Genomic DNA, 27130 nt, shown 5'->3' with positions numbered 1-27130 from the left:
TTGGGCATCTCCCTCGGTGTCTGACAGAGATGTGTTTGATTTGTTGATCAAAGAGCTGCTTTGATTTGTGGTGGACCTGCTGCCCACAGCTTTCTCTGCTCGATCCTGGGAGCACCTGGAGCGGGCCCAGGAGTTCCTCATGCTACGTAACTCCTCTGCAATTATTTCTCCCTTCCTGAGGACAACAGCAACAGTGTCCCTCAGAGCTGAATGTTTCCAGAAGAACTGGGAAGAGAGCCTTTCTGCTGTCGGAGGTCATGAACAGTCTGGTCTTCTCAAGCGTGCTCCCATTGTTTTAATCTGACAACAGAAATCTGGCCGCTGCAAAGGCATTTCCTTAACCTTCCCTTAACCTCTGCTCAGTAGTGGGTAGGCACAGAAGGTTCATTTCAAGCAGAAAATCCCCATCCTATTCTCAAGAAATCGTGCAGTGCAGCCTATAAATCTTCATGTAAACGTTGCTTGATTTTACACGTTGGCCATTTGTCTTTGCACCTATCAGCTAAATAGCGTGCTCTGCTCCGGGTGCGGAATGGCTGAGTCAGTGTCTGCCCTGAGCTGAAGGCCTGGGCACAGAGCCTTGGCCTCTCTTTGTTTCGGTTTACAACACGTGTCTGGGTATCAGAATTTCTTTAGCCAAGATGTTAGATCCTTTCTGAACTGTTAAAGTGCCTTGGCTGTGTCCTGAGCAGTTGCTGTGCTTGAGCATAGTGGTGTCTTAGAATGAGAGGTTGGAGAAGACCTGTAAGATCATCAGGTTTAACCACTAATACATCAGCACCGTGCCTGCCAAGCTGTGTTCCTCAGTGCCATCTCATTAACAAACAAATCAGGAAGAGTTGCTGAAGGTGCTGGGCTGAAACTCTTCTTGTGTTCCGCGTGAAAATCCCAACACCAACTTTTGTTGGTGCTGATATGATGAAAATAAATCCTTAGGTCACCCCCATGTTCATTTCGTAAGGAAGAAGCATTGCTGTCACATGAAAACAAGAGCTGTTTCTCTCCTCCTAGGCATGGGACACCGTGTGTGAGACAGCAGGGAGGCACGGCTGGCTCTGGTGTTCTGTGCTTCTCCAGACACTTCTCAATGGGAAGAACACAGCCTTTTCTTTTTGTTTTCAGCCTTAGGTTCACAGCCAGCAGGAGGAGATGTCACCATCGTTGCTGCTCCGGAGAACACCACGGTGGTGGCAGGGGAGAGCGTGGTGATGGAGTGCATGGCGGCTGCTGATCCCACCCCCTTTGTCTCCTGGATACGGCAGGGTGAGTGCAAGGGACAGAACTGAGCCTCTGTCAGCAGGAGGAACATGGGCACCTGTTTCCAAAGCATATTAGAAGGCAGAAAAATGAGTGGGATGAGAAGGGGCCCTTTCACATCGCTGCCTGACAACGCAGGTGGTGTCGTGGTGTAGGGTGTCCTCAATAACTGGAATTACTGATTAAATCTAGGTTACAGAGCACGCAGTTCACTTCCTATCTGTTTGACCTGTGAAACACATGAAATTTTGGTGTCTGGATGCCTTTGGGTCTAAATTAGTCATACTCACTGTAGGAGCCTGAGCAGTAGTAAAGGTCGTGAGATGGGGTCAGGTGTGTGCTGCTCCTCCGGTGACTCAGAGCTCAGTGGGGACTCTGGAATCTGCCATTGCCTTGGAGAAAGATCCTGTATTATCTTGCAGGATTACAAAGCAGGATAAGATCTGTTAATCATTGGAGTGGCCGTGAGCTGGGAGTGTTGCTGGGAGGTTTTGGTTCAAAAATCCTACTGAGTTCAAATTACTGGCTTTTGTTTTTTTTCTGGTTTTGCTTTCCCCAGTGTAATGGGAGGAATGGGAAGATGCTCAGTTCTCAGTAGAGGTGTACAAATGAGGCTGGCATCCGTTACCCAGGGCTGATAGCCTCTGTCACGAGCAGGCTGCTGCTGTCACGTCAGCAAGTGTCACTTCAGCCCATGCTTCAGAGGCTCTGACTGAGGCTGCTTGCAGCCCAGGGATTGATTCTCCCCCAGAAAAGGCTCTCAGTCATTTTCACAAATCCGAGTCGTGATTTAAGGCTCCTTTCCCCTGTAACTGTTCATCGTGGTTGGTCTTCAGCCCAGACTCGTCCACAGGCACTGATTTTTAGTGTACACAAATGTTTCTTCTTCCCTTCAAAAAAGGAGCACAAACCTTCTAGAAGGACACAACTTGGGAAATCAAATCAGCGAGGATTACGTGTTCTGGCAGCAATGTTTCTGTTTATCCTGTGCACTTCACAGTTAGAAATACCCATTTTTCCCACGTTAGATCACTTGTTGCTATATTGAATATTGCTGATGCCCAGAGTAGATATTATCAGAGCTAATTATTGCTATGATTATTTTTTTTAACTGAGGGAAAGAAAGGGGAAGGGAATTGCTGGATCGAGCCCTGAGCAAACTGATTTAGCTGTGCATGTCCCTGTTCATTGCAGGGGAGTTGGACTGAGATGACCCTTTAAGGTCCCTTCCAGCTCTGAGGATTTGATGAGTCTATGAAGCAGTTCCTTGCGTGCTTTCAAGTGCCTGCTCACTACGTTCAAGTGTTTGCTTGCTCTCCTCTGCTTTCCCGTGTGGACTCTTCAAATTGGAAGGGATGGGTTAATTGCAATAGCAGTTCTGTGTTATGCAGGGAAGGCAGCAGGAAGGAGCAGGCTGGGTTGCTGGAGGATTAGTCATGTAGGTAAGACAGGATTGTGTCTCTGAGTTGTCACTTCGGCTCTTGCCAGCCCTGGTGGGGTCAGCTAATTGCTACCATCTGGAGTCGGATTTTCAGGCTGCTCCTGTGCCAGTGGGGCACGCTGATTCTCTCCTCCTGAGTGTGCACAGCCACTGAACTGTGAGGCCACCTGAAGCTCTCTGAAATAAACAGAGGGGGCAGAGAATCTGGTCTCAGCTGTGTTCCCTGCTGATGTGCTAAGTAGGTGCAGCTGCTCTGATTCAGCTGAGTCTGTGAGGTGTGAGGGCAGAGGAGTGATGTAGGTTTTGCTGCTTGAGCTGCAGCTGGAGAGGGACGAGAGGTAATGTTTGCAGATACTGTGCCTAAATTTGTCTTGCCTGAATTTGGGTTCACTTCCAGGACCCAGAAGATGGAAGAACCCCAAGTCAATAGCAGTTTGGTATTCTCTGACATTTGTATTAACGTGTGAGATGTGCATTTGTGCATGGGGGTCAGCAAGGAGATCCAGCAGCTTTTCCAAAGAGTGTGCTAGCATAGCATCCCCTGAAATGCTCTGTTCCTGGAGGGTCTCATTCCAGGCACACTCTCTGCACTACAGACTATTTTGATTTGAAACGTGACTGTTTTGATTGCTGCTGAACTAAACCTTGAGATGGTTTTGACTTGGGCTGACCTACGCTCAGTCGAGCGCTGAGGGGAGTAATGCTTCTCCGGGCTGGGGTTTGGGATCTGGGGTCTCTTGCAACTTCCTCCCAGTTTTGTGCTTGTTTCTTCCTGCAGATGGGAAGCCCGTTTCCACAGATGTGATTGTGCTGGGTCGGACAAACCTCCTCATTCCTTCCAGCCAGCCCCATCACTCCGGAGTGTACGTTTGCCGTGCCAACAAACCCCAGACCAGGCAGTTCGTTACAGCTGCAGCTGAGCTCCGGGTCCTGGGTGAGTGCAGGGCAGGGTAACTGCTGTGGGGACAGATGCTGCCCAGGTAGCTGTGGGTGGGTTGGTCTGGCATCCAGAGCCCTCCACGAGGTTGTGTTTGTGATCCCTGCTGGGGAAGGAGGGAGCCAGGTTAGGGTCAGAAGGCCCTGTGCTGGGATAGCTCTCGGTGGGAATGTAACCTTTTTAATTTGGGGTTTCGTTTCTTGTGTTTACTGAACCGTTTTATGCCTTATTCTTGTTCTCCAGGGTTTCCCTGTGGAAATCTGTATCAGCAATTAACTTTCAGTGTTGTGGAATCCAGTAGGGAGAACAGCGTAGGATCAGGGAATGCAGCACATGATTGATACGGAATTTATTTTTCCTTTTGGATAGAATCTAAATTAAGCCTCTAGAGTCTGCCTGGCAAATCCTATCTTGTAAGCAAAGCTGCTACTGAATAAAACATAGCAGCGAGGGGGGAGGAGAAGGGATTTGCTCTGCTATCTTTCCCTCCTCCTTACTGCATTAATTTGTCCTCTCTCCTCCCAGCTACGCCCAGCATCTCCCAGGCTCCTGAAACCATCTCGCGCACTCGAGCCAGCACGGCTCGATTTGTTTGCAAGGCAGAGGGTGAGCCAGCCCCCACCATTCAGTGGCTGAAGAACGGCGAGGCCATCCTCTCCAATGGGCGGGTGAAGGTGCAGAGCAGCGGCAGCTTGGTGATCAATCAGATCGGGCTGGAGGATGCTGGCTACTACCAGTGCGTGGCTGAGAACAGCCTGGGCATGGCGTGTGCCACTGCCAAGCTGTCCGTGATTGTGCGGGAGGGTTTGCCCAGCGCTCCCAAGAAGGTCTCAGCTGTGTCCCTCTCCAGCACCACAGTCTTAGTGTCCTGGGAGCGGCCGGAGCACAACAGCGAGCAGATCATCGGCTTCTCGTTACATTACCAGCGGGCTGTGGGTAGGTGTTCCCTGCCTGCGCAACTGGGCAGAGGCTGTGGGTGTGTGGTGATAACGTAGGAAGGTCTGTGTCCCTGGTTCTGGGCACAGAAGATCCTTCCAGAATCAACAGAAACCCACCCTGCACTTAATGTTGGGCTTTTTGTAACAGCAGGAGTTCCCCTGGGTTGTTCTTACCACTCTGGGCAGGACTGTGCTGAAGGCAAAGAACTGGGTGTGTTAGCTTGTATAGTTGAAGCTGCTGTGTTCAAGCCTGGTGTTCGCAGCACCTCTTGCCATCCACTCCTGTACTCTCATTTCTCTTCCAACAGAGCTGGAAGAGCTTTAGTGCATCCAGATGCTTTGGAAACTACCCAAAATGTATCCCAAGTTGTGTTTTTCTTCCCTTTTTAGAAGCAGTTGCAGTGACAGCTAGACTCTTTTTTCTGAGAACTAGCTTTCTCTTACTGAAGGAGCTGAGGAAAGCTAGGAGGCCTCTGTTCCCATTTCCTGGCACCTTCCAGTGTCCTGGCAGTTCACTGACCTGCTGATCGGTGTTTCCTTGACTCTAGGAACAGATAACGTGGAGTACCAGTTTGCTGTCAATAATGATACCACTGAGCTGCAAGTCAAGGACCTAGAACCCAACACCAACTATGTCTTCTACGTGGTGGCGTACTCTCAGCTTGGAGCCAGCCGGACTTCCTCTTCCATAATTGTGCAGACCTTGGAGGATGGTGCGTTGAATTAGATGGGTACTAGTGTCTAACAGTTATTCATGTCCTGTTTCGTGGTGAGTATTGAAGGTGGTGTAGAGAACAGTATCCACTCCTGGAAGCATATACCTACTGCTCATACAGCTTCTTGTAAATCGTTTGTAGAAGCAAACCCACCCTGATATGTGATCATTGGATTGGGTGATGAGGAGCACGAAAGTGACCTTGCTGACAGGACCTCTGACCTTGCTCCAAACTTGCTGCTAGGCTGGACGTGATTTCAGCCCAGAAGAAAGACGTTCATTGCAGTTTGTAGAGCTGGGAGCAGGCTTGAAGTTGGATTCCTTAGGAGTCAGTAGTTTGTGTTGATTTTGCCACTTATCACAGCATTTTTTTGAGCAGTAAAGGCAGAGTGCCAGAAAGACTGCTGCCCAACAGAGGAGAACATGTACAGCTCACAACAGACTGAGGGACAGAGACAGAAGCAATGTTTTTGGCAGACCTCACACAAGCCCTTGCTGTGCTGCAGGGTGCACTGTGTGCTTTAATGCTCCTGACACTGAGCACTGCGTGGTCTCACACGTATGTGTCTGAAGCTTGAAAGGCTGAGTTGAAAGCATGAAAGCTGCCTGCAGCACAGAGCTGCCATTCTCAAGGAGATGGGATCACCAGACTAAAGCCCGGAATCTTTGGTGTCTGTTAGTGTCTCTGTTGCTCCGTGGTACTGCATAGGCAGATTAAGCAGTCTGTGTTAGCCTGCCCAGTTTGTAGTGGACACAGGGCGACACAGATTTGGCAGCACAGTGCAGTGTGGCCAGCAGGCTCTGAGCAGCCTGTTGAAGCTGGGCAGCCCACCTTCCCTCCTCCTCAGACAGCCCCCTCTTTTGGGTCGGAGAACTGTAGGATGTTGGGTACCCCCCATGACAGCTTGTCACCAGTGGCTGTGCCAGGGAGTGGCCTCCAGCCAGCAGAGATGTGTCAAGGTTTTGCCTTCTCCTTTGCTGACTTTCTGTTGTATCTTCTTGCTCAGTTCCTAGCGCTGCTCCTCAGCTGTCCTTGTCCAGCATGACTCCTGGTGACATCCGTGTGACGTGGTTGCCTCTTCCTCCAGAGCTGAGTAATGGCAAGATAACGAAGTACAAGATTGACTACTGCACTATCAAGGAAGGTAAGGGAAACAGTGTTTGAAGGGAGGAAGGTTGTCTTTTGCTCCAGCAGCTTCAGCAGCAGTTGAAGTCTTGTTGAAGAGGAAGAGGTACAAGGCTGAAAACAAAGGGACCCATTTTTGCCAGGAGGAGAACAGCCCTCCCTTGTCTGGGCTTTGGTGGTGGTGGTCACAGCAGTGCTGCTGCTGTACTCCTCAGACCACCCTGAGGTGCTTTTTTCTGTGGTTGTGGAGGAAGCTGTGTGCCCAGGGGATGCTGTGTGTGTGTGCTGCGCCATGAACGCTTGCACAACCTGTTGGTGCACTCTGTGTTTTGGGAGGAGCTTTATGCTGGTTGGGGAAGAAGAGTAAATGCATTTGATTCCTTTCAAACCAAGTCTACTCAGTGATCTGTATGTATGTGTTCTGGCAAGGTTGTGTTGCTCTGTTGCTGAGTTTTATGTGGTTTTATTTGTACTGTCAGCCACTCTAAGTAGTCTTCAGTGGGGAAGGTAACATTTCCATGTATTGAATGCAATAGTTCTTATTCCATGTGTGCTTGCTTTGCAAATGCATCTGGGTATTTGCTTCTAAAATCATCAGAGCTCTGCAGCTTCCAGTTCCCAGGGCCATGCTTCTTTCTGAGGGAAGGATGGGGAACATGATGAAGTGCTAGACATGTTCCTATGTGTTTGATCTGAATTAGTAGTCTGCAGTGTGACTCCTGGATCTTGTGTTTTTGTTTTGGTTTTGTCTTTATTTTTCACCTTGAGCCTGCATGCACCTCTGGGGGGTTGTAAAACCTTAGACATTTGCAGTCCAGGGTTCACGCTCAGCAACACACTGCTCCATAGCAGGACAGTGCTCTCAGCTGACTTCTTTAGGTCAGATGCAGCTGAAAAGCAAGACCTGTGGATTCACCAACAGTCAAGGTGAATCCTAGCAAGACCAATTAGTCATTACAGTGAAAATTCCAGGTCACTCTCAGTTTAAATTTCCTGTTCTCTCCCTTACGAACTTGGGTTGGCTGAAGAGGGAGCAATCAAACCTCAGTGTAGCTTTGGTGAAGTTGTGAGTTTTGCAGAAGGCAAGGCTGCTGGATTGTGCCTCTTCTGGATCGTTCCTGACTATTTAAGTACAGCACTGAGTGCCATCAGCTTGTGCTCACATTCTCCTTCTGTGTCAGCAGCAGCAGGGTTTGTGACAGCTGCCATCAGGCAGGTTCAGTGGTGCTGAAGGCACCCTGCAGTTGGCAATGTGCTGAAGTGGTTTTCAGCCAGGATATCAGCTCTGCCCAGTCTTCAGTTCTCTATTTTCCTGGTGGCAAGAGAGCACGCAGACCATGTGATTGTTGCTGGGTTTGTTTCTGCACTTTGACTGGGAAAACCCTTTTTCACTGGTGTCGCCTTGGTTCCAGCAGATCAGGTTAACTCCATCGAAGTGGGTGGAAATGAGACACAGATCACTCTGTACTCACTGCATCCCAACAAAGTGTACAAAGTGCGCATCGCTGCCAGCACCAGCGTGGGCTACGGGGCCCCGTCCGAGTGGACCCAGCATCGGACTCCTGACAGGGACAACCAGACCCGTGGTAGGAGGCTGGCTGTTGGCTGGGGTTTGGGATGGGACGTGTGGGCAGAATGTCTCAGGAATTATGCCTCAGGAACTTGAGGCATAATCAGAAATGTTTGCTTTCATTAGGGAATTGTAACTGTTGGTTTTGATTAGAGCAGGGCACCTGCCTTTGTCTTTCTGCTGTCTGTGTGTCTTAGGTGTGAGTCTTTCCTCCTTCCTTATGCAGCAGGTAATGCAGATAATTGACTGAGCGTTTTTTCCTTTGTTCTTCTAGTTCCATTTGCACCAACAGAATTGAAAGTCCGAGCAAAGATGGAGTCTCTCCTGATTACATGGCAACCCCCAGCCAACCATGCCCAGATATCAGGCTACAAACTCTACTACCGGGAGGTGGGCCAGGAGGAGTCCAGTGATGAAAGCCCTCTGGATGGTGCTGAAGATGAGAGCTGGGACGTAGGACCCATAAAACTAAAGAAGAAAGTGAAGCAGTATGAACTGACTCGATTAGGTGAGCTAGTTACACCTTGGCAGTAGGTATGAAAACCCAGGCTCCGACTTTAATACTTGAGAGCAGCCCCAGGGTTCTTGCAAGTGGGTTGTCTCCTTGCCTGCAGATGCATAGGTCTGTGACCATATGAGCTGAGCTGAGTTCGTTTTTAAGAGCATCCAAAATAATTTGCAGTGTGGGCATTTTGGGACATGTTCTAAGCAGAGTATAAGAAAGAAACTGAGGAAAACAGATTGTGTTTTTAGCTAAGGACTAGACCAGTATACGTAGCATATACTAGTGAAGGGATATGAATCAGTTATTGTTCATTGCTATGTCAGTATGAGAGCGCTTGGATTGAAATCACCAGTCAGGGCTGTGATCTCTCCTTGGCTATAGAGGAAGCTTCACAATTGCATGCTTTTTGAACTGTCACTATGCGAAAATGCAGCTAAGGGTTAACTCACAGCATACTAATTTGGGGTCAGTGTTCTCCTCACCTCTCCTAAAGGCAAAGGGATAGGACAGTGTGGCTGGAGAACAAGCCTGTATTGCAGTCACATTTACCTGCTGGCCTAACTGCCTTTATTTTTTCCCGTAAGACATTACATTTTTAACATCTCATGTACTAATTAATTGACTTGCTGATTGATAAAGGATAGAGAGAGGAAAGAATCGTGGCAGATGTGTACTTAAAGCAGTATTCTGCTTCTAAAGAGTTCTTCCATTGCCCACTTCATGTTTCATCTGTGCCTGCTGCTGAAACCAAGGGGTGGATGTCTAGCATATATAAGATGCATGGCGTAAAGGTCAGCACCTGGAAGAGCAGCTCGTGTCATCACTGAGCAGGTTTGCAGTACCCCAGTTGTGCAGCAGCCGTCCTGCCGCAGAGAGAGTGTTAACAGTTAGGAGTTTCTCTGAAGAATTTAGGTCTGTAATGATTGCACTGAGGAAACCACATGTGAACATCATCACGTGCTGCTCTAACCACTGGCAGATCAGTGAGCACGGGGACCTGGGAGTGGGCTGAATTGGTTCCAAATGCTCTGGCACGGCGATGCTGAGAAGTCTGCTTGTTCTTCTGTAATTACTTCCTTAAATTTGGGCATCCGTCAAGACCTAATGGTTTCCTTATGATTTGGCTGTGGTGTATCAGCTATCATTGTATCAGGACGAAAGTCTCGGGTTTCTTAGCGCATGGACGTTCTCCTTTCTCCCCCTGAGCTGCTGAATGATGTCCCCCTGTGTGTGTACAGTGCAGGAAGGGGTCAGAACCTGGCTGTGCTGTGAAAGCAGGGGCTGGGCATGGAGCAAGGAGGAGTAGAGGCTGGGATTTGGAAGGGGTTAGGGACACAGCTCACCAGGACAGGTAGTTACATCGGCTTTGGGGATCCTGCAGGCAGAGCAGGTCTGGGTCTCAGGACAGTCTGGTGGATTTGACACAATTTATACTGTTGCATGTGGCAACCCAAAGAAAGCTGTCCTGGATCACTGGGGTAACTTATCACCGAGCTGTTCTCGCCAGCTTCTGTCTGTGTCCTACAGTTAGTCTGTAATGGTGCGTTACGAGCAGCGCTGTCACTGTGTGAAAAGTAAACAGTGTCTGAGCCTGTGTTCCACATGCCTATGAAGGAAGAGTGCGTTCCTCTGGGAGTGGCTCCCTGGAGATCAGGGTGTTTTCCCACTTAGGGGAGCGTATGGCATCTGGCCTACATGAACACCTTGAGAAACGGAATGAAACAACGTATTTAGCATATTGAATATATTACACAGTCATCCAGATTAGCGATTTGAGGTGATCTGGACTAGATTATTCTGCTTACATCTAATGTATGATGGAATGTAGTGAAATACATCTGTTTTCGTGCTGCCTACTAGCTTCTTGACAGCTTGATAGAGCTTTATGTCTGCCAGTTCTAAGAGCTTGAACATCTGGACCTGTGTATCAAAATTGAAGCCAAACCTCTGACTGAGAAACCCAGAATGCCCCTGTTTGCAGAGTATGAAGTGCTTGATCAGAGCTGCTCCAGCTTCATGTGTAAGTGTCTGTCATATTGATCCTACCCAAGGATGGAGGCAGGACTCCTCCTTCCTTCACTTCGTTCCCTGACAGGAGCTGCCCACAGCTGCATCACATCTGCATGCTTTTCCTCTTCATTTTGGGTCACGTCCTTTGTCCCAGTGAAGCACAGCCAAGCACTCAAGCTGGCAGGAGATGGGCTGTGGGTTCTTGGTTCCATCAAGCCTATGGTCCCAAGTGTTTAAAAGTCAAGTCCCTTTTGGCCTTTTCCTCCTTGTGTGGGTTTGAAGTGTTTTCCTGTGGGTGTGAAATGCAGATCAGACTGCTTTGGAGACAGACAAAACTCTGTTTGCTTTTGAGATTCTTTCAGGGAGAAAAATGTGGCAGAACTGTTTTTATATTCTGAGCGTGAACATGTGTTGTAGAGCAGCGAGAGCCTTTGGTAATTGGTACCATTAGCCTCTGGGAGCATAATGAGTGCAGTAATAATAAAATTGGCATCAGTGAGAAGAGTTTGTTCTGCGTATGTTGTCTGGCAAAGGGAGCAGTGATCCATCAGGGCAGGGAACGAACAGGCACGTCCCAAATTAACAAACTTCATTAACACACTTCAGCTAAAGATAGCCCAGAGTGCTGTTCCTGAGCTCCCGGACAGGCTGGCTGCTGAAGGAGCTGCTGAAGAGAGGAGCTGCTGGGTGCCCTTCGGGTATTCTGGATGTCCCAGTCTGTTTCCTCAGTTGAACATCTCCATGAGAAAAAGAAGAACCTTGGCTGTTGCTTAGCACAGCAAAGTGACTTCAGAAACGGGCAGCTTAAGGACTTGCAGGGAGCAGGGTCCTCCCAGAGATGCATTCTGAAGAGAGGAAAGGATGTTCTCGCTCCAGGAATAAACAGCACAGCACATTCACTCCCTTGGGGGTTTTGTTAGTGTAAAGGGGAGAAGGATCAGGAGGTCCTGCGATGATGTGCTGCAGGCTGAATGCTGGTGGCTGTGGGAAGGCAATTCACTGCTGATCACTTCTGTAAGAAGGGAACGGAGAGCTCGGGAGTGGCTGTGATAATACATGCTGCAGTTGCAAGGCAGTATTTGAATGTGAAAACCATATGAGGGGAAGTGTGTCCAGATCCGTTTTAGCCAATGCAACTGTCAGAGCTGCTTTCTCGAGTCAGAGAACAAGTCTAAATGAGGAGGGCTGCTGAAAAACATAACCCCAGTCAAACCCTGGCTGATTTTTTTCTAGCTCCTGGGAAGCTCTACGAGGTGAAGCTGGTGGCGTTCAATAAGCACGAAGATGGTTACGCTGCGGTTTGGAAGGGCAAAACAGAAAAGGCGCCTGCGACAGCAGTGGGTGAGGAATGCCCTCCATTTGTTTTCTGTCCCCTCTGTTTGGCATGTGGCTTCAAAAGAGAGGCAGAGTTACAGAAGGTTTTCAAGAGGGACATTAGCGAAATGAGAGAGTCTGTATGTAAGGGAACTCCTTCAGACAGTCATTGCAGTGGCATTGGAGGAATTATCCTGAGAGGGGAAGAAAGGAGCAAATTACACCCTACACATTAGGGCTGTGCTGGGTTGAATAACCTTCGTGGTCTTCCCACATCTCTTTTCTCTTTACATCTTGCACCACCATAGATCCCCCTGTGCAGAAGGGTCCTCCACTGCCTCCAGTCCAAGTCTATGCAGAATCCAACAGCTCAACTTCCATATGGCTCAGATGGAAGAAACCGGACTTCACCACGGTCAAGATTGTCAACTACACCGTGCGCTTCAGCCCTTGGGGCCTGAAAAATGCCTCTCTTGTTACGTACTACACAAGGTAAGAGGGATGCTGAGGATTATATTACTCATGCCAGGAAAACAGCGCAAGGAGGGAGGAATCTGCAGGGAAGTCACAGCGCTGAGCTGAATCCAAGGTGTTTGAAGTGCTGGAAACGTCTGCTTTGGTCACAGACGCATTCAGAGCTGCTGAAATGTGGCTCCAATTCTTCCACAGAGGGGATTTATTGGTGCATTTGGTGACGGTACTGAGATTGGCCATCAGTACCATCTGATATTCATGACCTTGTGAATGCCTCCTCTTTTGGCAGCTCGGATGAAGACATCCTCATTAGTGGGTTGAAGCCCTACACCAGGTATGAGTTTGCCGTGCAGTCCAATGGTGTTGGTGTCGATGGACCCTTTGGCAGCGTGGTGGAGCGGTTCACCCTTCCTGACCGTGAGTAGGAAATTGAATCTTTCTCTTTGGTGGGCTTATGCTGAAGTACAAGTAGAGTATTAGGGGAGATGGAGGAGAAAGGAAGGAGCTTGTGCACGTGCTCATTCTCTCAAACTCATTCCAAGCTCATTCTCTCAGCGTTGCACAGCCTCAAACTGAGCTGTGTCAGCACTGTTGTGTTTCCCGTGGGTGTTTGGCCACTGTGCACAAGTCCTGTCCTGTGCCAGGCTCAGGAGCCTTCCCTCTGCACTCTCCTCAGCTTGTTGGGATGAGATGCCCAGTCACCTGGGTCACACCCCATTTTATGCAAACAAAGATGACTGTGGCACTACTGAAAAGGATTCCTAGAAGGCACAGAATATTCAAATGCTCTGCTCCTCATTTTTTACTGTTCACACTGGGTCACTACTTGCATCTGCCAGGTCCCTCCACCCCTCCGTCTGACCTGCGGCTGCACCCCCTCAACCCCTATGCAGTCCAGGTGCACTGGTGTCCCCCTGCTGAGCCCAACGGCATCATCGTGGAGTACCTCATCCTGTACAATGCCAACAACACACAGCCTGATGACATGTGGACCTTGCTGACACGAGAAGGTGAGCCTTCCTGAGGTGCTGGCACGCAGGCAAACACTTAGCTGAATACCAGAATTCCACTGCTGCTTTGCTGCAGCCACGTGAACGTGCTTGACGCTGCGCATTTTGAACCTCTTTTGGCTTGGTTTTGATCAGGAAACATCTTCAGCACTGAGGTGCATGGCCTGGAAAGTGATACCAGATACTTCTTCAAGATGGGAGCAAAGACGGTCGTGGGATCTGGTCCCTACTCAAACGTGAAGGATGTGCACACCCTCCGGGAGAAGCTGTCCGGTATGAATTTCCCCTTTATCCCGGAGCAGGATGTGAGTTGCACTGCTGAAAAGCACAGTTCGTTAGCAGTAGTGTTTCTCTTTTTGACAGCGAGCTGCCTGATGTCACTTTGCAGAATGTGGGATGTGGATAGGCCAGTGAAGAGGATCACAGCAGAGTCCTCAGATGTGCATCTCCATAGGGCCCAAGTGGCTGCAGAACCCATCCCACAGCAGAACTTGATCTCTCTCCCTTGTCTCAGCCCTATGGAGAATCACATGCCACCTGCATTTCACTGCCTTTATTAGGCTGTGTGGCATGAAATTAATGAACGTGCATAGTTGCCAGTTTGCTTTTAGGTGTTCTAGACTGTCACGGCCAGGTCTCTTTTCCTTTGTGTATAGAGAAGCATCGCCCATTGGTTTTAGTGAAGCTGATGCTTCTCTGAACCCAGGACACTTTGTGCCTTCTTGCTGCTAACAGCTGAAATGATACATCATCTGTCCTTCCCCTGCTAGATGTTCTGGATATCCACTCTGTCACAGGAATCATTGTGGGCGTCTGCCTGGGGCTGCTCTGCATACTCTTCTGCATGTGTGCCAGTTTCCGCAACAGCAAGCAGAGGTAGGTGTCCCTCGCCTCCCCGGGGGTGAAGGAGACCAGCTGTGCTGTGAGCTGCCCTCTGTCCAGATGGGCTGTTTGGGACACCATGAATGACATCAGTTAATATAAAGATCGAGTCACGGGGTTGGCTAGCTAAGGAGCATACTTAGTGTAATCTCACTGCTTTATTTTTACTCGGCATTTTTTCGGGTTAGATTTAATACATTTTTGCAGTGGGGAAAAAAAATCAAGAAAAGGGAAAAAGCACTATTTGCCAAATGACTGCCTGTGTGCTTGGGCAGGTTTGCCTTCTGAGGTTGGGCATCTCTAAGGATGTTTGGGAAGGATCTGTTTGCTTTCTCTTGGGAAGGTGTTGAAAGATCCTACTGACTGACAGGTTGGTTTCAGTAGGCTTGTGTCAGCCCAAAGCCTCCTGCTGTTCCGGGGCTCTGAATCTAGCCCCAGACATTTGGGGAGACCTTGGTAGAAAACCAGCTTAGTGCTTGACGAGGGCTTTGAGCTGGTCAGAGATGCCAGGACTAGGACTGAGCTTGTTCAGAGGGTCAGGGCTGGGGCTTGGGTCTGGTTGCTTCTGCTGGGGCAGGCTGAGCAGCTCAGGCTGGTTTGCTGTCTGGCAGTCTTGTGGCTGCTTGGGGCAGAGGAACATGAGGATGATCAGAGATGTCAGCTCCTGCTTGGTTTTCCTCAGGGAGGCTCTGCCAGGCCTGGATTCCCAAGCAGCCGGCAACCACGCTTACTACCACCGGGGCAGGCAGGGGGTGGCAGCTCCCTGTGCCACCTCAGACACTCATGAGCTGGAGTCCCTCATGTCCCCGCTGCCGGAGGATGCACCTGTACCCCTGGGAGACATCACAGAACTGACGGAAGTGCACAGCCTCATCCACACGAGCCTCCCTGAAGACATTGTCCATGGGAAGAGGAAGGTAATGACTTATACATGCGGGATGGCTCCCACCCCAGGCAGGAGCCTCCATGTGCTGTGCTGCTGCTGAGAAGTGTGGATCTGATTCTGTCCTAGCTCTGCAAAGTGCCAGTAGATACTGTTGTAATTAGGGTGAGTGGTGCTTTGACCACATGCAGGTTTACTGGAATAGCCTTGAAGACGTACAAGAAGTAAAACTGTTTTACTTTTGTGAACGTTATTTTTTGAAGAAGTCTCTCCCTGCCATACTTGGTTTGCCTGACATTGTGTTGTCTTTCACTCGTCCTGCCTGTTTCCTCTCTCAAGCTTGTCTGAAACATTTCATTCCATTAGGGAACCTTTAATTGGCCTAATTTAGTTAATCTGTTTATGTCTCTCTTTGTAACCCAGAGAGAGCATGTAAAGTAATTAGGAGGTTCAGTAAAACAAATGCATTGTGAACACGTGGGATTTTGTGTTTGCATCGAGGAAATGCTTGCGTGTCACAGGAGGATACCTGGCGAACCCGTGCTTGCTGCTAGCAGTGATGCAGCAACAGCCTTTTGGAAATGAGAAATTTCCAGCTGCCTTTCATAGTCCTGTGCACTGAAGCCGTGCTCGTGACCATCCCCAGGTGCTGTGTTGGATCAGTGCTCAGCTGAAGGAGGCGGTTTGCAGCCAAGCTGCATCCGTGGATGTCAGTGGAATGTGGCTCCCTTTCTGGACCCAAGCCGAAGCGTGTGAGGAATTTCCTACAGATCTTTCAGTTAAATGAGGAACAAATGTTTTCAGTGATGGTGACTTACCCTGAGAACAGGTCTAAAGGAGGGAAGTCCCCTCCTCTGAGAGGCCTGGTAAGGGGCAGCGTATCCAGGTCTTCCTTTTGCAGCAGAAATCCTATCCGCAAAGCTTTGTGGAAAGGTTCTTGTGCCTGTAAAGCAGAGGCAAAGCAGAGGAAAGGGCAGTGCTGGGGTCTGTCTGCTCAGGGCTGAGGCTGTGAGCTCGGGGCCCTGGGTTCAGTCACAGAAGCTGGATGTGGGAGTGGTGTTCAAAGATGAGAGCTTCGGGGAGGGGGCAATTCTGGCTGCAGTTTGCCTCCCTAATTGGATGGAGAAAGGCAATTAAGAGTTAAATTCGCCAAGGAGCAGAACAGAGGGCCTGGCTTTTGATGGATGTGGACAGGGAAGCAAGGATCACCGAGGAGCAGCCACCCGAAGAGCGGAGTTGTCACCCGAAGAGCAGAGTTGTCACCCGTGCTGCCCGGTGAGGATGACCTGGCAGGTGACAGAGCTGCGTGGGCTGGGAGCAACAGGCTGCTGTTGCTGGCAGTGGGCACTGGAGGGAGATGTGCTCCCACGCTGCAGGCCCCGCTGCCCCTTCCTTCTGGAGGTGCCCCCTGAGCCTGCCTCCTCCTCCTCCTCCTCCGAAGTGTATACTCAAAGCTGAGAAGCTGAGAGCCGTCTTCACGCCTCGGTTGCCATCTCTGTTCTGCTCTCGTGCTGTGTGTGGTTGGGGTTGTGGAAGCTGAAGGCAAGGGATGTGGTAGAGCTGCAGGAAAGAAAACCCTCGTGGGGAGCTCTTGGACTGTCCTGGCAAGGGGAGGCCCTGGGTCGTGTACCACTTGCAGTCCTATCCAGTATAGAAAGGGAGTGAGAAGTGTCTCAGGGATGCCTGTTACTTCACAGCATATCGTGTCACCACAGAACTCAGGCCTTTGGCTGGGACAGCCTGGCAGTCTGAGGCTGCTGCTGCAGGGCAGGTTCACAGAGCTGCAGTGCCAACGAGCTGGCAGCTGCACATGTGTGACCTCCTCTGATTGCCTCTGCCCCAAGAATCTCTCCTGAAACGTGCTTTGTGTTGGCTGAGTAGCACTTTGCTGTTAGTGGCAGCAGTCGCTGCTCCCATGCTTGCAGACCTTTCCTGTGCTGCTGTATCACAGCATTTCCTGAATTAATCTCCGTTGGTTTTGTCCTTGTGGCAGCCTGATGGAGATTGGAAGCTCCATGTTTTTAGGGGATGTGCAGGCGAAGAGTCTGTCCCTGTGCCACGAGCAGTTGGAAGGAGGCTGTGATTCCTCTTGAGCTGCTGTCGCTACTACTGGGGGAGCAGGATGCGTGGATGGAGGGGCAGGGCAGGGCTTGCTCTGTGCCCCCACCCTGGATAGAGACGTGCCCTTTTCATACAGCGTGCTGTTGGTATGAGACCCTCTGATGGCTGCAGCTCATTAGGCAGGGCTGCACTCAGCATCGAGCAGGCCCTGTTCCTTCCTCTCTGTGCATTTCCCAGCGGTCACACATGAGGACTTGTGTATGCACTGACAAGTGATTTTCCTCTGTGAATGTCTTCCCCTTTGCAGTGACCCCAGCCTGCTGCCCCCAACAGCCCGCCTTATAAACGGCACCGCAGCGTGCAGGCTCTGCTTCCCTGACAGATGGACTGAGGATGATAAAATGGCTCTGCTCCAGACATCTCTGTCACTGCTACGTGTGGGCCAAGTGATTTGGGGGTGGGGAAGAGTGTTAAAAGGCATCTGCTTTCCATGGAAGACTTGAGCTTTTTTGTCAAACAGAGCCAAACTCACACGTTTTGGCTTGGAAATGTTTGCTGTTGTGCTGCTTGCGAGCTGGAGCCTTGCTTACTGCCCTGCTGTCTCCCTGGGGAGCTCCTGCCCATGGGACTGCACTTCCACAGAGCATCCCCAGGGCTCAGAGAGAGGAAGCTGCACTACATCAGGAGCTTGGAGCGACCTGTGTTGGTTTTTCATCTTCACATTGACATTTTTCCTTGTAGAAGAAAAGTCCCAGTGTTTTCTGGAAAGTCTTTGATGAGAGCTGTGCTCCTGTTGGCAGCTAGCAGAGATCCCCCTTTGTGTGGTGGGAGAGCTCTGTTGTGTTGCAGTGCGTTTTGGGGCACAGCTGTGGGCAGGGATGCCAAATATTTGCATGGCATGGAGCTTCCCCTCTCCTGCAGGCTGCTGCTGCTGGTCAGGGACAAATCCCTCTCCCCACCACAGCACCTTTAGATGCTAGGCACATCTGAAACATTCCCAGCCTCGTTCTGTGCAAGATTTCAAGCTCGTTTGAATAACTGCCCACGTGAAACAGGGACGGTTTCAGTATCAGTGTTCCCTACATGTTCATTCTCAGCTCATATATTTGCATGAAATCATTCCTTGTTGCTGCAGAGGTAATAAGATCTCAGCACATTTTTACTGGTTGGAGTTTGTATGAAAAGGCTAAAATGAAGAGGCTTGTTTGCTTTGATAAGGGTTTAGCTGTAATGGAAACACCTTTTATTGGAAGATGTTTTTATTAGTTTCCATTCTCATCCTTGCAGTGAACTGAAAAGGGGATTTTTTCCCTCTTGAGATTGGTATTAGACTGACGCTCCTTGCCTTCATTCTTCTGTAAAAACCAAGAGACCATTTCCTTGCCTTCCTTCAGCCCCCAAGAATTTAAAAAGCAGGAGCATTTGGGCATTTCAGGTCCATGATGGAAACAGACGTGGAGTTAACTGCAGCCTTACAGACTAAACCCTGAGAGAGCTTGTTTCCCCCTCCCCCCCTCAAACACAGTGCCCTGGAACAACACGTGGGATACAGGCCGTGTTGTGTGGCTGGTGGTTCTTCCTGTTTGTTGAAGGTTGCAAACTGGTACAAAACAAGTTTGTTCCATTGCAGCCAATTTCAGCCAGAGCCGAACAGGCTGTTCCCAGAGTCATCAAAACCTATGTAAACATGGCAGATTGACGTTTCCGCTAACAGATGGTCCTTGGGGATTGCAGCAGAGCTGCCTGTTTCTTTCCACGTTTTTTTGGTATTCACAAGATGCCTGCAAGAAGGTTTTCAAGTTTGGTCTGTGTATGTGTACGTGTGTGATGCTCAGATCTCTGTGATGGCAAATATGCATGTAAGCATCTATAATAGGGCACACACATTGGTGTGTGTGTGTGTGCATATTTGTGTAGGTTGAACGCTGAAATCTCCAGGCAGTATTTGCTCAGTAACGTATGTTGCTTGGAAAAGGCACAGAAGCCATCAGTCAGTGATGTAGCTGCAGAAAGCAAAGGCTTTCAGATGGCAGGAAAAGCAAATGGGACGCGTTCCTTGGGTGCTCGTGTTCTGTGCTACTCCTTAGTGTGAGCCATGCACCATTTGGTTGATTTCTTGTTTGTGTGCTTCGATGATTGTCCATTTTTCTTGGCTCTGAATGCGTCATTGAGGATTGTGGAGAGAGGAATGGCAAAGATGCCACCTCCGGCATCCACGTCTACATGAGTGAAGCCTGACATCCTCAGCTGTGGCTGGGGAGTTGCTGTTCTGCAGGGTGCTGTCACAGATCCGAGGCCTTTTGCTCGTTGTTTTCTTGGGGCTGGATCCCGAGGTGGTGGAGAGCTGCTGTGACCCGGGGTTGGCACTGGGATGTAGCTGTGCCTCCCACTGGCTGTTGGAGTCAGGCTACAGTGCTCGGCTGTCTGTGAGTGCTGAGCTGTGCCTTCTGCCAGCGCTGACAGCACGAGGTAGCGTTTGCTTCTTGCTAAATAGCTGATTTAGGAACGCCTGGCTCACATACAACATCTGATAATGTATTTCTACCTAATTTCCAGCCAGATGGAGGAACCGAGGCACAAGGAGGTCAAATGACTCATGCAGGGTCAGGCTGATGTCAGAAATCTCCTTGCAGTCTCAGCTGGGTCACTCTGTGCTCTCTGTTGCTGGGGTTGAGCAGACCTGTGTAAGTGGTGGCCACGTATGCAGAGCAGAAAGCTGTGTGTTTCCCTGCCTGACAGCAAGCAATAGGTGTTGGGTAGATGTGAACCCATGTGCCATCATGCCAACACCGCCGGCGCTCTGCGTGCACGCACCGACATGCGTGCTCACAGCTGTGTCAGGTCCAGATTTCCTCTTCAGTTTCTCTGGGTTTCAGCTTACCTTGTTCTTTCACTTCAACACATAACGTGTGGAACATCCAGAGGTGGCTGGCTCGCATCTTCCTCGTGGTGTGTGTGTGTGTGTGTGTGTGTGTGTGTGTGTGCCAGCAGCGAGGCTCAGCTCGGGTACGTGCAGGGCGGCCCAGTAAAATCAGACCCTGGAAAGAAAGTACTTTTCTGCCTGTGAACTAATAGTCTGAGCTGTTAAATAACTTCAGCTCTTAAAGGTACACATTTCCCATACACAGAGGTGTGCATTCAACAGTTTATTGGAAGGGGAAGCTGAGAGAACCCAGAACAAATTGCATTCAGCCCATATAGTTTAATTAGATCTACAAACAAGGTAACACTGGTTGCCCAGGGGATTCAAGCTGAACTAAGAATTGCTTGGTGGTCTGTTGCAATAAATCAATAAAATAAGGCCTCAAATTTTGTGCCTCTTTATGGATGGGCAATAGCAGAGTGTTTCCTCAGAGCAGGAAATGCATCCGCGCTGCAGAGCGAGCAGTTGTCCCCAGCTCATACTGGAGCACACGTGCCAGTGCTGGCTGGTGATGGTCCTCGTCCCTGCTGCAGAGTGCTGCTCTGCCAAAGCAAACACTGAAGCACTCAGCTCTGGCCTTCCTCATCCCTGCTCAGTTTTGCAGTGCTTTTGAGCGGGCTCGTGCAGCTCCGGGTTGTTTGCAGCTTCGCAGGGTGCTGGTGTCAGTGGACCATGCAGTTGTGCTGTGATGTAGTGTGGGAACCAGTGGAAGCCCCTTCTGAGTCTGTGTGAGCCCATCTGGCAGCATTTATCCCCTTGCTCTGCATCAGACCTTGTAACCCTGCTGTAACGTGGTGCCTGCTCTGGCCCATCGCAGTGAGCATTTCTATTTTGACGCCGTTAGGAGTGTTCCCTGCATTTAACTCAGGCTTCTAACACCACGGTGATTTTCCCAACTTGCCCTTTCCTTTCTCAAGCTGCTTCTCATTTCAGGTTTAAGAGGATAAGAATCTGTATCTGTGATAATTGGATCTCTTTTCTCTGCTGCTTCTTTTTCTGCAGTCTTCATGGAATAAATCTGCTACCCAGGCCTGGACAAACAGCATAGCCAGATACGGGGACACGATCACAAAGGAGCCTCTCCCTGCTGTGAACGGATCACTGAAGCTCCCTTCCAGCACAGGACAGAAGCTTTTGTTACAAGCTCTGGTTTATGATGCTGTGATGGTGGGTGTCTTTGGTTTATTGCCTTGTGCATTCTGATGCCTTTTTTCCATCTACATTCCCCCATCTCTCTTTCTCCTTTTCGCAGCGTTGGAAAAAATATTTTCTTCAGAGCTGGCTTAGCTAGCTGCTCGTGGGCTTTATTTTTCCTGGGTGTAGGAGTGTATGCTTGTGCCACTGATGGGATTTGAGTAAAACCTGTTTGTATTTTTTTCCACGCATTTCCAGGAGCCTCAGCTTTCCCTTCATCTCCTGCCTTGACTTCAGCCAGCCCCGAGGGCCTGTGCTGAAAGGCTGGGTGAAAGACAAAGGCTGAAAAGGGCTTTGTCCTCCTGGCAGTGTCCGAAGGGGTCGGTCTGCTCAGGAAGGCTGCAGTAGCCCTGGGTCCATGCACCAGCAGTCACTAGCATCTGTAGTGTGCTTGCTTGGAGAAGGAATTGCCTTTTTGCCTATGGTAGGAGTCAGAGGTTGAGGGTTGATTTAAAGTCCTGAAAGTCCAGATAGGGTGGAGCAATTTCCACTGCACTTGCCATCTTTACGTGCGTATTGTTTGGGAGAAAATGCTACTTCTGGTATTGTTTCATTGGAATAAATATTCCTGCTCGTGTTTGAGTGTATGCAAGAATCAGAACATCTGTGCTACATGACATCCATGCCATCTCAGCAAAGCAAGCTGGTACCTACCTGGGTTCTCTCAGTACCAGGAGGTGTACCTAATTACTGCTTTCAGAAGCTCACCTCCAACAGATAGTTCTAAGTAACCCACCTATGTTTTCTTCCTAGATAGCAGTGTGAAAATCAATTATACACAGGATGTAATTAACACTGTGGATAGAGTTAAGACGATGTTTTACAACCCAATTACAGGGCACCATTTACAGCACAGCTCACCCATCAGAGTTTGTCAACAAAAGGGGCAAACTGTTAAAATATGTAAATAATGCAAAAAATTGGCTTCAACAGAAGGCACAAATTACACACGAGATATCTCACTCTCATACTTGGAATTGTCTTCTTACTACTAAGCCACACAGCGCAGCCTGAGCACCGATTTGCCTAAAGAGCTCTTTGGGAACTTCCAAACTAGTTTGCCTGTTAAATTAAGGAATTGGAACGCAGCAGAATGAGTGACCTGTTAGCCTGGCTCATGGAGACCCGTAGCCTGAATTCTGCTTAAACACTGTGGGACATAGCTGTTTTCTTTCTGACTTAGTGTTTGAATTTACACCAACCCTTGCAAGTTGTGCCAAGGGTTGTAGTGAGCAGACATTTGGTGGCACGTACCAAGATTAAACCAGAAAAGTGGAGGGAGCCCTGGTGTCTGCCTGTGGGTCTTTCCCATGAGCTGTCTCAGCAGCCAGTTTCCTCCAGTGCTGCTCTTGAAATCCGGCCATCGATATGGGAACGGGCTGGTGAGCTTTGAAGATGGTTGTCTGACTGGAGAAATGGTCGCTTCGGCCTGCCAAGAAACCTTGTGCAGATCACTCCCCTGGGATGTGCTTTCCCCAGTGTGAAATAGGAATAATGATCCTGAGATGATTTGAGTTGCTTCTGAAGGCTTCAGCTCTGAGAAGCATGTCAAGATAATGCTTAATAGCAGCATGTGTACATCCCACTGCACAGTGTGGAATTAAAAAAAAAACCCATGCATTTCAGTGCTTGGTTAGGTCACAGCATCAATTAATTTACGTGGCTTTTTATTCTTTATTTCCCCGTTTTCGATAACAGAATGAAGCAAAGAAGAGTCAGCCGCCAGCGAGCCTCCACCAAGTGGAAGCAGAGGTCATCGTTCATTCTGATTTTTCAGCCTCTGACAGAGACTGTGACTCCCAGCTGCACACCCTGGACGGTCAGGAGACAGAAACAGAGGAGCAGGAGCCTGAAGAGGTTTCCTTTGGTGACCTGGCCCTGCCCAGCTCTCCCCACACCCAGCAGGACGCTAGCCAAGCATTGATGGGCTGCTCGGGCAACGTGGAGGTTCAGACCCAGGATGAGCTGTTGTGTACCCCCAGAACGACTAACCATACACAGGCTGCTTGCATCCCTGGGCTCACCAATGGCTTCCACAGGAATGGGGAAAGTCTGGATTCGGTGGAGAGTGGAGATTCGGACTCCATCCCGGAAGGCAGTGGGGATGTGCAGCCAGCCAAGTGCCAGGCACTGTCTGTGGCCCCAGAGGAGGCTCCCCTGTGTGCTGACTCTGGTTTAACCAGTTCATCCTCAGCATCTGAGAACATAGCACATGTCCACAATCATTAAAGAATAAACTAATCTTATTTTGATCATGGGAGAGCTAGAAGCACCCCTAAGGTCCTGTTCCTTTGAGGTACTGCATGCCCTCAGGTCACTGGATCAAGCTAAGAAGGCGCAGCATCTCACTGGAGTGGGATTAGGACCTGTCAGCTGTACATATTGCCTTCAAGAAATCAGTAGGTAGACTGATAAGGGCCCATCTTTCCGCTGAAGCTAACGAGTAACCTGGTGTTCACGGGAGCAGGACTGAGCTGTCTGCCAAAGACTGACACGAAACCACAGCTAGAGCAGAGCCTTCTGTTAGGCTGGTGCCATCACCTCGCTGGAGGCCCTGTAGGACTGGCAGGTTGTGAATGCTGCCCACAGGCAGGGTGTGCTGAGCCATTCTCGACTGTCTCTTGTCCAAGGAGGGCTTTGTCACGACCCACTGCCTTGTGGTGCTGGGATGGACATGGTCAGAGTCCCACAAGGGGGTGGACCCATCACAACAAGCAGAGCTGTAACCACCAGCCTTTTCTGCCCTCCCGTGGTTGAAAGGATTATAAGGCTGTCTCTGTACGCTGCCGCAGTAACCATTGCTAGCAGGCTGATGTAGTGGCCTTTTATTACACACTCTACGAGTGCCTCTAACAACCTGTACTATATAGAACCTTCTTTGGTGCCTGGGTCATTTCACCAACCTGGACTTTGTTTTAGGAAGGTTCTTGTACCTAATATTTTAGGTACGCATCTGTCCTTTTAATGTACGACATGTATTTTTATTTCCTTGGAGCATCTTTATATTATTTAATTTGATGAAGTGGAGTAGTGTGTGGTCTAGAGTAGCATTTTTACTACTTCTCTCTTTCCTTTGTTTTTTTTTTCCTCCCTAACAACACAACTACCTCATGTCTGTTGGAGAAAGAAAGCAGTAGGTCTCTCTCTTTTGTTGTAGTCCGTTATAGGTTTTAACTTATTCTTATACTGCCTTTTTCTAAAGAATATGTTTGCACTGGTGGTTGGCTATTTTTTTAATAGCACTGCAGAGCTGATGTCTATCTTGCTTTGTTTCTAAGGGTTGCTGTAGGGCATGTTCCCCACAGCTGGAGAGGGTTGTGTTTCTCTGTAGGACTGTTTTACAGGAGCTGGCCGAAGGAGGCTGCTTCAGCTGCCAGGATGTTGATCAGTTTTTCTTTAAGAAATTAGTACTGGCAAAGAGGGGAAAAAACAACAGTTGCAGAATTAACTTGTGAACTTGGGGACATCTTTTGTGTCCAAATGGAGACCACTCAGATGTTCAAGTTCCAGAGAGCAGCTCTCAGCCTCCTGTAAGCAGTGGGCTTGCTGAAGGCTTTGGATGAACAGGAGATAATTTTTTGTCACTTCTGAGAAAGCCCATCAGTGTGCCCTGTGTTGGAGCTGAGCTGGGCCTTCTTCCTTGTGATACAGAGCCCCTAAGCATCCACGTGCACTTTGGGAAGCTTGTGGAAGCTCCCACCTTTCCCCATCGTGCAGTTTCTCCCCCCAGCACAACACCCTGTTCTAGTGCATGCCTGTCTTTCTCCTTGTTGTGGTTGCTCAGCTGCTCCCGTTGGTGTTTGGCACCTTGAGGAGTCTCAGAAATGCTGTTCCAGGCTCTGAAGCACCATGGCTGAAAGGCAGAGAATGGAAATCAGTGTTGGTGAGCAGGCTAGGCAGGAGTCAGTGCAAGAAGCTAGAAAGCCAAGAAATGCTAACTGGGCAGTGGGAGTGCATTATTAACCTCCAGGAGCTCACTGCCACTAGACTTTGCCACTAATGACGTAGTGGGGTTACCGATAAGGCAGCGAAGGCAGTGCAGGCAGTGAGGGCAATTCACAGTTCTGGGAGGGCGGATGCGATTGCAGCAGTGTAAACCCTCCAGCTGGGGACTATTGGGCACCAGCTGTGGAGAGTGGGGCAGATTTCTGTAGCTGGACCTGTGCTGGTAGTTCATTTCACGGAGGAGCCCTTGCTCTGGACAAGCCATACTGCTCAGTCTGGTGTGCAAAAGGGGGTGAAGGCCGTGCTCCAAAAAAGCTCTCTAGAGGAACCTCTGACTTCTTTGACTTCCAGAGCCAAGTTGCCACCTGCAAGGATGAAAGCATGCCAGAGGATTACTTCACCAAGGTCTTGCAGCTGAAGGGCAGTGCCAGGTGGAGTTGGGCCAGCAGCAGGCACAGTGGGTGCTGGAGCTCTGCTGGCTTCCTGTGATCGTGCTGTACCTGGGGCAGGTCACATATCAGCCCTGAGCTTTCCATACAGAGGACTTGTGTGGACTTAGTCCCATGGCTGAGGAAGTGCCATCGGGATGCTCCTAGGTCCATCCACCCTCTGCTTGGTCTGTACCTACTTTAGGAATCACATAACTGTGGGCTGAGCAGTGCTGATCAGCCTGGTATCCATCCCTGCCTGGCACCAAAGCCAGCGCAAGCAAATGCAGTGTGGCACTGCTCGCCTGGATCATCCTGGTGAAACCACGGAGTTAGCTGCATGCTCTGACAGCAGACTGCTCTCCTTAAACACCACAGAAACACTTTATCTCCTCACGCTGAGGCTTCTTCTGAAGCACAAAACCAGCAGCACTGGTGTCCAGGCACTGCAGTGGCCGTGGGCTGAAGCTCCAGACCTCAGCTGCAGAAATCAGAGCAGTTCCCTCGGAACCAGGAGGTCAGTGGTGGCTGGCAGCAGCAGAGCTGATCTCTGTGCCCTCGTTTGGTGCAGCCGTACCTAGGCCCCACCTATCCTGAGCACATGTGGGACTGGGTTAGAAGTGAAAGGAAGAAGACAGATAATACACGTTTTGTGTAAAGCTTGAAACAACCAGTGCATATATTTTTTTATCATGAAATAAGTAGCTTGCGAATTTCCCACAGACACTCAAACTGTTGATACCTTTAATTACCCATCGTACCTAATACATGTTCCTGGTCATCAGGCTCCCTTCCCCGATTTCTTCCTCTCAGTAACACTAAAGATTATTGCTGTTCAGCTTTTTGCCAGCGTGTGTTGTTTTACTTTGTCAGAATGTCAGCTTTGTCTCACTGGCATAACTTTGTAGTATTAATGTCGCCATCCTGCTACACAACTGTATATTGCCCACGCTGCTGTGAGTCACCATTCTTATTCCTTTAGTCCTTTTAACTCCTGGTTAGGTGAAACACACGACTGAGCTGAATATCTCAACTCCTGGATTTGATTTCTTACTTAACAGGCAGTAAGGTTCTGGTTTAAATAGTTAAAAGGAGCTAACGTACAAGCTAGGTTTTGAGAGTTATGTTACTAGCTAATAATCCCAAGATGAGCCCACAGAATACGCCGTGTAGGAGAACAACCATCTAGTGGATCGCTGTGTATGCTTTTGATCTCATTAGAAATAGATGTTCTGAAGGGATCACTGTGTCTTTTCTAATCAATACCCTTGTTAGAAAGGAGGTGTTTAGTCCAGCAGAAATCTGCCATCTCGTTCTGTTATCATGTTCCCATGCTAATATTTTACAACTAAATTTCATTTAACTTTCTACACAGTGCATTAAGGATGTGTAACCAGAACTTGATCTTGTTTGAAGATTGTGTCTGTATTTGGTTCCATGCTGTACTTATATAACTTTCTTTCTTTAGAGACTGTTCTTACTCCACAAATACTCTTTAGTGCTAAAGTGTAAGAAAA

General features: G+C 49.3%; 1 protein-coding gene across 1 annotated transcript in view; it reads left to right on the top strand.

Moving 5' to 3' along the window:
- Positions 1–23757, top strand: part of IGDCC4 (immunoglobulin superfamily DCC subclass member 4) — a 70159-nt gene extending 46402 nt beyond the window's left edge. The window contains exons 5-20 of the mRNA XM_065734356.1: positions 1129–1263; positions 3477–3632; positions 4161–4571; positions 5122–5286; positions 6296–6433; positions 7830–8000; positions 8259–8492; positions 11733–11840; positions 12122–12305; positions 12577–12704; positions 13127–13297; positions 13433–13570; positions 14068–14173; positions 14862–15096; positions 21049–21213; positions 22939–23757. Of these exons, the coding sequence (XP_065590428.1) occupies positions 1129–1263; positions 3477–3632; positions 4161–4571; positions 5122–5286; positions 6296–6433; positions 7830–8000; positions 8259–8492; positions 11733–11840; positions 12122–12305; positions 12577–12704; positions 13127–13297; positions 13433–13570; positions 14068–14173; positions 14862–15096; positions 21049–21213; positions 22939–23469 (3176 nt within the window). The 3' untranslated portion in view covers positions 23470–23757. The remainder of the gene's footprint in view (positions 1–1128; positions 1264–3476; positions 3633–4160; positions 4572–5121; positions 5287–6295; positions 6434–7829; positions 8001–8258; positions 8493–11732; positions 11841–12121; positions 12306–12576; positions 12705–13126; positions 13298–13432; positions 13571–14067; positions 14174–14861; positions 15097–21048; positions 21214–22938) is intronic.
- Positions 23758–27130: the final 3373 nt, after the last annotated feature.

Source organism: Cyrtonyx montezumae, unplaced genomic scaffold, assembly GCF_038088225.1.
Source record: "Cyrtonyx montezumae isolate F1298 unplaced genomic scaffold, pur_monq_1.0 scaffold_17, whole genome shotgun sequence".
NCBI lineage: Eukaryota > Metazoa > Chordata > Aves > Galliformes > Odontophoridae > Cyrtonyx > Cyrtonyx montezumae.
This window is presented reverse-complemented; position numbering and strand designations above follow the sequence as displayed.